The sequence below is a fragment of the Erinaceus europaeus genome, chromosome 16, assembly GCF_950295315.1.
Source record: "Erinaceus europaeus chromosome 16, mEriEur2.1, whole genome shotgun sequence".
NCBI lineage: Eukaryota > Metazoa > Chordata > Mammalia > Eulipotyphla > Erinaceidae > Erinaceus > Erinaceus europaeus.
Genome location: NC_080177.1, coordinates 25,559,150 through 25,568,908, shown reverse-complemented (window position 1 = coordinate 25,568,908; position 9,759 = coordinate 25,559,150). Strand labels below are relative to the sequence as shown.

General features: G+C 50.5%; 1 protein-coding gene across 8 annotated transcripts in view; it reads right to left on the bottom strand.

Moving 5' to 3' along the window:
• Positions 1 to 347: 347 nt before the first annotated feature.
• Positions 348 to 9,759, bottom strand: part of TMEM229B (transmembrane protein 229B) — a 61,045-nt gene continuing 51,633 nt past the window's right edge. For 4 of the 8 annotated variants that reach the window (XM_060174775.1, XM_060174776.1, XM_060174774.1 and 1 more), the window contains exons 3-4: positions 9,188 to 9,266; positions 348 to 4,194 (exon numbers count right to left, since the gene is read on the bottom strand). In XM_060174775.1, coding sequence (XP_060030758.1) covers positions 3,673 to 4,194; positions 9,188 to 9,193 — 528 coding nt within the window. In that variant the 5' untranslated portion in view covers positions 9,194 to 9,266 and the 3' untranslated portion in view covers positions 348 to 3,672. Of the gene's footprint in view, positions 4,195 to 9,187; positions 9,270 to 9,759 lie in introns of all 8 variants that reach the window. The other 4 variants (XM_060174777.1, XM_060174778.1, XM_060174780.1 and 1 more) reach the window with 2 other exon arrangements.

Here is a 9,759-nt window from a genome sequence, read left to right as displayed (position 1 = left end):
GAACTACTAGATTGAGAGGTGTTCACTTAACAGGCAGAAGCAACTGACCTGCATACAGTCAGCTCCCCATCAACCTTGCAGATGAGAGAGTTTATGGGGGTGGGGGGGCAGAGGTAGGAGGTAGAAAAGGATTCAAGCTACCAGAAAGGGTCAGGGGTGAACAAGTGAAAAGGACTGGTAGGAATTAGGAATTACCACCTTCCCTTCTTCTCACATGCCCCCACCCCCAACCTCTCAGCGGCCTCTTGGCTCAGGACAACCTTCATGCAGCGTTGTGAAGGGCCCACGCAGCCCTGAGGAAAGAATTGCCAAAATAGAAGAAACGAGAAATGAATCTGAGCCAGCCCTGGAACACAAACACCAGTATATTTTTATGTGCACAAATGTGAAAAGGGAGAGACAAACAAGGGATCAACAGAGACAGAGCAGGCAATGGGCACACAAACCGGTCGAGTGTCCTTCAGAAAAACTGCTGCCACCACTGCCCACCACACCACCGCAGTAGAAAGGCAGTCCTGCCCACTTCAAAGGCCCTCTTACAGAGCTGGAACCCACAGCTGCTCCAGGTCCTGGGTGGAAGATGTGTGTCCCACCTTTGTCAGAACTCGAGAGTCAGGCTTCTCTGCTCCCTGCACCCTCTGTGAAGGCATCTCCACAGCCCAGAACTTCACAAATACAGGTGCTTCTGACCTGACCCACTCAGTGCTGCCTTCCTGCCAGGAAACCCATGCAAAAGGAGGTATGGGAGGACTTCACTCCCTAAGTATTATTGCTGTGAATAAGCAAAGGCTATTGTGACTCACTGGCATCAGAGGGAGCAGGGCACGGGGGACAGGCTGCCTGGCAGGATGCTGGAAGCAGTTTAACTGTGCAGGGCAGCACAAGACAATCTGTCACCCCCAAGATGCTGCCATGGCCAGTGGAGGGGCCAGAGGATCATAAATGGTGAGCAGACTCTCCCCGCCAGTGCCCCCAGCTTGGTTGGGATAACCCCAAATTTTGGGTGTCTGGGCACCAGGGATGGGGCCTTTGAAGATATCCACAAAGGCAAGACTGATGTCTGGGCTGACCTTACAGAATTCTGAGCCTGATCTTATGTTGTAGAGCCAGATCTTATGTTTGAGCCCTGGGTCATCACCTCTCCTTGCTGAGGGGGTGGGGGTGGGGGCTCTGCATCTTCCATATGGACCAACAGAAGCCACAGGGCACCTGAGGGAGAGCACAAACATGTTCTGTGTGTTGTCAGGTAGGCAGGGGGTACCCCAGGGCCTCCTGCTCCCGGGGATGTGTAGGTCCCAGAGAGAAGACAGTGCCAGAGAAGGGTATGCCTGCAGGGCAGCACGTGAAGCCAGACCCAGGGGGACATCTGAGGGCAGGCTTGGGTTGACAACCATGTAGGCCTTATGCTGGAGGTTTTGCCAAGCATATCAGATTGTCATGGAAAGGGAGAGCAAAGGTGGGCTGTGTGACCTGACTCAGAGGCCATAAGTGGGCCTAGAGGGGCTGTTAGGCTCCAGAAAAGTGAGACAACATGGAGTTGTGGGTGGGTGGAGCTTGGAACAATCATCCAGAAGGAAAAAAGGAAGTCAGACAAGAGTTCCCTTCTGGATTCCCCTCTAGCTGTTGACAGGAAGCAATTGAGACCCCCCCCCCCCCCCAATAGAAGCCTGAATCCCTGGAAGCCCCAAAGCCCAAGTCACAATAACACAGCAAAGGTATGGTCGAATGTCCCTTGCATAATGATTCCCGGATGTGAGGGATCCACCCAGGACACAGCTTGGCAAATGCCCTTCATCCCAGCCTGGGAAGACTAAGCTGCAGATGATTATCCTGTCAAAGACTAAGCTCCCAGCCTTTCTCCCAATGTGGGACACCACTCCTGTCCACCCCAGCCCCCTGCACCCCTGCCCCTGCACCCTGCACCCTGCATCCTGCACCCTGGCTGGTGCTGTGCATGCAGTCTAGGAGAGGCAGCACAGCGAGGCATCAACACGTTTTAATGATCTAAAAAAGAAGTAAAGGCTAACTGCTAGCTAAGATCCTAACATGGTCAAGAAGAGGCTGTGTACCGTGGCAAAGGTCTTTTCCCCGGGGAAGAAGCAGGGAGTGGAAGGTAGAGCAAGAGGAAGCTGGAATGAGGATGTTGCCTGTCTACTGCCAGCAATGGACCCGTCACAGGGAGCAACTGAGGTGGCAATGCTTGTGAATGTGGCAGGATTAATACTGTTTAAGGTGAGATTCAAAGGATTGGCCTTGTTGGGGGCGATGAGGGTGGGTGGGGAAAGGTGCTACCCTGAGGAGGTTAGCTGCAGGGTCCAGGGAGGAGGGAGCTATGGCAGAACCAGAATAATCCCTTCCTCCCACTGAGCATGCACTACAGACACTCTCAAAGCCAAAGGGCCTCCTCTTTTCACTCTCCCTCATTTTCTGTGGGTCTTCAACAATAGGGACCTGCTCCTCCATTTCCTGGGAAGCTAGAGTGCTCCCCTATCCCACCCCCCAAGCTCCCACTGGCTTGAAAAACAAACCAAATTGGTTGACTAATCCCCACCCACAGAAATGACTTGTCACTAGGTACCCATTGTGGGTCCATGGGACCCACCGCAGCCTGTGTGTAAGAGGTTGGGGAGTGGGAGTGGTATCATCAGTTTACAGCTAGACCACTGCTGGGAAGGGATATGGAGAAGAAGAGCACCAGGGGCACTGCCTGAGCCCAGCAGACAGAGTGGGAAGGCATAAGGGGGCTAGGGGAGGGCAGTCCCAGTCACCAGGCCAGCAGAAAACAGTGGAGGGGAAGCTGCAGGATGGCAGCAGGGTCTCTCTCTCTCTCTCTCTCTCTCCTTTCTAGCTGGTGGCTGCTAAGCTGGCCAGGGAGATGGGAGGGGTTTTTGTGGGTCAATCGACATAGACAATGGGGCCATCTGTCGGGGGGGAGGGCAGTCAAGGCCTTGAAAAACCAGAGAGAAAGGGCAACAGCACTAAACATACAGGGACTGAACCATCCAAAAGCCTAAAGTTGGTGGGAATCCAGCACCAGAGGGGAGGTTGTTCCAGAAGGCTAAGGGAGCAGCAAGGGGTCCTGGGATTGGGGAGAGGAGCCAAGGGAAGGCACCCCTGCCCTTGCAGACCACACCACTGCCAAGCAAGCTTCCTGGCCATAGAGTCTCTCCTCAGGGGAGGTATTGGTTGCAAGCAAGCACCTGAATATTGCCTAACGGAGCCAGTCACAGCCCAGCGAGACAGGGTAAGAGGAAAGGAGGTGGCCACAGCAGCAGCCCAGAGCCTCCTCGGGCTTTATGTCCCACCTTCTGGCCCCTTCTCTCCTCTCATAGCCAAGACAGGGCCTGCTGCTTCCAAAGTCACCCAGGAATCCAGTCACAGTTTAGCCACAGGCCACCCACCACCAGCCAGCAACCCTCCCCATGGTGGTCCCGAGTCCTGGACCATTCCACCCTCTGACAACTAACCATGTCCCCAAGGCCTGTCTACACTGTGGGGGAGGGGTGTGGAGACTGTATGCGCCCCCCACCCCCTGGGCTAAGACCTGGCTGGCAAGGACAGGGCTTGTGCTGTTCAGAAGGGACAGCCCCGCCAGCTTGGTGCCTTTGTTCACAGGAGTGGTGAGAGACCCCTCCCCGGGCCCCACCCACCAACACACCCCGTTGTTCCCCTTCAGTCAGTCTTGACATGGCCATTGGCCAGGGCCAGGGGGGCGCTGGGCTCCCCTGGCTCTGCGTCCTTGTCAAAGCGGAGACGGAGGGTGTTGCGGATGATGAACTGCTCCATGATGAGCGCCCCGCAGAACCAGGGCACGGCGTACTCCAGGGTGATGAGCCCCATGAAGTCGAAGTCGAACTGGGAGTAGTCCCAGGGGCAGGCGTTGAACTGGCGCAGGATGAAGCCGGTGGTGAACTCCCACAGGTAGGTCCAGAGCGTGTAGATGAGGCAGCGCAGCAGCAGCGGGCAGCGGCCCCGCAGACGCAGGTACATGCGCTCCACGATGAGGATGGACGTGCCGTAGATGAAGAGCGCCCACACGCTGGTCACGCCCGGGAACTTCCAGTTAAAGTTCACCACAAACTCCCAGGCCGCGGTGAACATCACCTCGCAGAAGTAGCCGTGGATGGCGTACAGGTACCAGCGGGACAGCGCGGTCAGGGGCTCGGCTGAAGACATGGTGCTGACTGAGGCTGGCTGCAGGGGAGGCAAAGGAGACAGGTGAGGGGATCGCAGAGGGGACCCCCACTGCCTCCCCATCACTCTGCTGTGCCCAGGCTGGAGGGAGTTTCAAGCCCACCTCTCCCTTCTCTTTGGTTAGAAACCATAAACTTTTTCTTTTCTTTTCTGTTTTTGTCTTAAGCCAAAGCACTATGCAGCTCTGGTTTATGGTGATGCTGCGGATTGAACCTGGGACCTCAGTGCCTCAGGCGTGAAAGTCTGCCTGCTCTCTGGCTTGAAACTGTAACTTGACCCAATTCTATGTTCTTGTTTTTAAAAATTCATATTAAATAGAATCTCATTGGGTATTTCAACTATTTATTTTATTTCTTCATTTATTATTATTTTTTTAGCCAGAGCGCTGCTCAGCTCTGGCTTATGATGGTGCAGGGTATTGAACCTGGGATTTGGGAGGCTCAGGCATGACAGTCTTTTTGTATAACCATTATGCTATCTACCCCCGCCCCCAATTCCATGTTCTTTATTCTACAATTCTCTCTCCTTACTCTTCCTTCCTTCATTTCTTTCTTTCTTTCTTTCTTTTTTTGCCTCCAGGGTTATAACTGGGGCTCGGTGACTGCAATACGAATCCACTGCTCTTAGCAGTCATTTGTTCCATTGTTGTTGGTAATGTTGTTGCTGAATAGGACAGAGAGAAACTGAGAGAGGAGGGAAAAACAGGGCGGGGGGGGGAGGGGAAAGGTAGACACCTGTAGACCTGCTTCACCGCTTGTGAAATGACCCTCCTGCAGGTGGGGAGCTGGGGGCTTGAACCTGGATCCTTGCACCAGTCCTTGTGCTTTGCACTACGTGCACTTAACCCGGTGCGTTACCGCCCGGCCACCTATTCTACATTTCTTAACCAAGTGGGCATGAAATATCAGAGGGAAAACAGCCCCACTGGTTCCTGCTGAGACATTCACATGCTTATTGGATAGAGGTGACTACTACACCTATAGTAACCTCTCCCCCACCAGGGGCTGGAGCCTGCATGACTCTGCTATTACTAGTTGCCCTTTCTTTCTTGCTAATTTTTTTTAATTGCCACCAGGTTTATTGCTGGAGCCTGGCACCAGCTCTATGAATCTACAGCTCCTGGCAGCCATCCCATCCCCCTTTCTATTTTATTTCAGGACCGAGGGAAATTGAGGAAGGAGGGGAAGATAGGGACGGAGAGGTGTGGTGGTGCACCTGGTTAAATGCACACATTACAGTGCACAAGGACCCAGGTTCAAGCCCCTGGTCCCCACTTGCAGGGGGAGTGCTCCATGAGTGGTGAAGCAGGGCTGCAGGTGTCTCTCTGCCTCTTTCCCTCTATTCCCCTTCCCCTCTCAATATCTGTTTCTATCCAATAGTAAATAAATAAAAACATTTTTTAAAAAAAGAGAGAGAAAAAAATCTTTTAAAAAAGAGAGGGAGAGAGAAAGACTGACACCTGCAGATCTGCTTCACTACTTGTGAGGAGTCTCCCCTAGAAGTGGAAAGCGGGGGAGGGGGTAGGGGGGCTCAAACCTGGACCTCATGCATGGTGATGTGTGCATTCAACTGAGTGTACCACCACCCAGTTCCTGGCCATTTTTCCCTTTCTTTTTAATGGGAGGGGAGAAAGAAAGACAGAGACAAACAGACTATAGACACCTGCAGCACTGCTCTGCTTCTTGTGAAGTTTCCCCCCTGAACTGGGAGGCTGAGGGCTTGAGCCTGGGGTTCTTGTGCATGGTACTGTGAACATTTAACTAGTGAGCCACCACTTGGCCCCATCCTATAATAACTTTTTGGATTATCTGTGGATGATGAGAGCTGGCTGCCCTTGTAAAGCTCTGATGGAAAAGAAAGAAAGGAAGGAAGGAAGGAAGGAAGGAAGGAAGGAAGGAAGGAAGAAAGAAAGAAAGAAAGAAAGAGAGGGGAGGAGAGAGAGAAGGGGAGGGGAACCATAACACTCACCCATTTCTGGACTGCTGGCTGAGGTCTTAACAGGTCCAGTTAGCTGGAATTCTCATCCCTTCCCTCACTTCACCTCAAGCAGTTTCACACCACTCATAAGCAAACTATCACATTTATCTGTCGAGTGTGTGTGTGCACGTCAGTACAGAAAACAAACCACACAACTTTAACCCTTTCGCATGTTGTAGATTCACACAGTTGTGCAATCATCACCATCATCCATCTCCAACTTGTCTGCAGGTTCCCATTAACACCCCTTCCCAACCCATGCAGCCACCCTTCCACAGTCTCTGTGAATCTGACTGCTCTGGTATCTCATCTAAATGAAATCATTCAGTATCTGTCCTTGTGTGACTGGTTTGTTTCTCCAAATTATATCTATAGAACAGCATGAATTATAGTAGCAGAACTTCTTTTCCTTTTTAAGGTTGAATATTATTCCATTGTGATCTACCTAATATATCCCATTTGGGGTTTATTGATCCATTAACGGGTTGCTTTCACCTTTGGTTGCTGTGAATCCTGCTGCTTCAAACACTGGTGTACAAGTATCTGTTGGAGGCCCTGCTTTCAAATCTTTTAGGTCTATACCCATAAGTCCAATTGCTGGATGATATGGTAATTTTCTTCTATTTTTATATTTTGAGGAAAGGTCTTGCTGTTGTTTCCCCACAATGGCTGGATGATTTTACAATTCCCACCAGAAATGCACTCAGGCTTCTAATTTCTATACATCCTTGCCAACACTTGATACTTTCTGCTTGATTTTTTTTTTTTATGATGACGGTCCTAATGGGTGGTGAAGTGATAACTCTTTGCGGTCACATTTGTCTCTAACAGCTCCATTAAGTGGGGTTTTGATGTTTAATTTCAATGTTAACAGGAAACCAGTGGGCAGAGGAAATAGCTCTCTCTCTCTGTCTCTCTCTATCTCTCTCTCTCTGTCTCTCTCTCTCTCTCTCCCTCTTATCCCCATTCTTTGCTCCTGCAGGACTCTCTCAAGTAGACACTCTCTTAATGACACATTTAAGCAGAGTGTTCAGGATTGTGTCAAGAATGGGAAAGCAGGGGGCTGGGGAAATAGCTCAGTGTTAGAGCACAGGACTCCCATACCTGAGGTGCCAGAGGTTCCAGGTTCAATCACTTGCACTGCTGTGAGCTGGAGCTGAGTGGTACTCTGGCTCCTCTCTCCCTCAGTCTCTGGCTCTCATAAAAACAAATTTTTTTAACAATGGGGGGGGGTGGTCCAGGAGATGGTGCAGTGACTAAGGCACTAGACTCTCAAGCATGAGGTCCTGAGTTCGATCCCTGGATGCACATGTACCAGATTGATGTCTGGTTCTCTCTCTCTCCTCCTACCTTTCTAATAAATAAATAAATCTTTTTAAAAATATGGGGGGGAGAGGATGGCAGTGCACCCAGTACAGTACACATAACCACGTACAAGGGTCTGCGTTCAAGCCCCCAGTCCCCATCTGCAGGGGGGAAGCTTCACAAACTGCTACAAGTGTCTCTTTTTCTCTCTCCATCTCCCTCTTTCCTTCTCAATTTATTTGCCCATATCAACAAAGGGAAAATAATAATAATAATGGCTGCCAGAAGTGGTGAATTTGGAGTGTTAACGCTGAGCCCCAGTGATAACCATGGTGGTGATGGTGGGGAGAATTGGAAGGCAGGGCACAGGAACAGGAGTCCCACTCAACTCTGCCAGAGGACAACAGACTCAACTTCTCTGCTGGCCCCCTCTTTGAGGAAGGAGAGAGTAACAAAATGATAGCTATGGTCTGTTTACCTTTCTGGGACTCCCAGTTTATCTTTCAGCTAAAGTTGGCATAGTCTCAATAATTCCCTCTTCTGTGTACAGCTTGTGGTCTTTTAAGATAAATTTCTAAACTATTAATCAGTTTGCTCCTGGTTGAAAATTAAGATTTGCGGGAGTCAGGTGGTAGCACAGGGTTAAGCACAGGTGGCACAAAGCGCAAGGACCAGCATAAGGATCCTGGTTCGAGCTCCCGGCCCTCCACCTATAGCGAAGTCTCTTCACAGGCTGTGAAGCAGGTCTGCAGGTCTCTTCTCCTCTCTGTCTTCCCCTCCTCTCTCCATTTCTCTCTGTCCTATCCAGCAACAATGACATCAGTAACAACAACAATAATAACTAAACAATAAAACAACAAGGACAACAAAAGGGAATAAATAAATATAAAAAGAATAAAATAAAGAAAATTAAGATTTGTGTGAAGGGGGCAGGAAAGATAGCATAATGGTTATGCAAAGAGATTCTCATGCTTGAGGTTCCAAAGTTCCAGGTTCAGTCCCTGGCACCACCATAAGCCAGAGCTGAGCAGTGCTGAAGGACAGGTGATTTTGTCCCTCCTCCCTTTTTAGGATACAGTTGGGGCTCAGAGAGCAGCTATGTATTCTGTGTTCCACGTCCCAGGAACAGTGAGTGAGTGAGGGAGCTAAGAATTTTTGTTTTGTCTATTGATTTCTCTCCTCTTCCTCCTCCTCCTCTTCCTCCTCCTCCTCCTCCTCTTCCTCCTCTTCTCCCTCCTCCTCCTTCTTTTGCCTCCAGGGTTATTGCTGGGGCTCAGTGCCTGCACCATGAATCCACTGCTCCTGGAGGCCATTTTTTCCCCCTTTGTTGCCCTTGTTGTTGTAGCCTTGTCATGGTTATTATTGTTTCTGATGTCATTCGTTGTTGGATAGGACAGAGAGAAATGGAGAAAGGAAGGGAAGACAGAGAGGGGGCGAGAAAGAGGGACACCTGCAGACCTGCTTCACAGTCTGTGAAGCGACTCTCCTGCAGGCGGGAAACCGTGGGCTTGAACCAGTATCCTTACGCCAGTCCTTACGCCAGTCCTTGCGCTTGGCGCCACGTGCACTTAACCCGCTGCGCTACCTCCCAACCCCCTGATTTCTCTTCTAAAACTCATCTTACTGGGATTGGAGAGTGGCACACCTGGTAAAGCACACAAATTACCATGTGCAAAGACCCAGGTTCAACCCTCAACCCCCTGATCCTCACCTGCATGGGAGAAGTTTCACAAGTGATGAAGCAGGTGTCTCTTTTCTCTCTCTTCCTCTATCTCCTCCTTCCTTCTCAACTTCTGTCTATACCAACAATACAAACAAAGTAAAAACAAACAAACAAAAGAAATGGGGGGGAAGAAATAGCATTCCATCAATAATCTTGGTGGCAAGGAAAAAAAAAAACTCATCCCACTAGACACTTAAATGCCCCATAGACACCCTGAACTTCTTTCCTAAATCAAGCTCATCTTTCCCCTGTAGTATGTATTCCTCCTATGATTCCCACCCTGACAGATGCTACCCATAGGCACCCAGATAACAGCTGGACACCCTAGGACTGCCAGCTTCCTCTGCTGCATTCCCACCCTAACATGAGCTCTCTTCCCAGAGTAACCAGCAGGTAGGTCCTCTGGGCTCAGTACTGTATCCCCAGTGTGTAGAACAGTGCTGGCACTCACAGCAAGCATTCATTACAAGAATGGGCTTATGGATGTGAGGGTGATCTGGCTGTGACATCTGTCACCCCATTGACTGCCAGGGTTGATTCGGCTGATCTGGCTGGCTAGG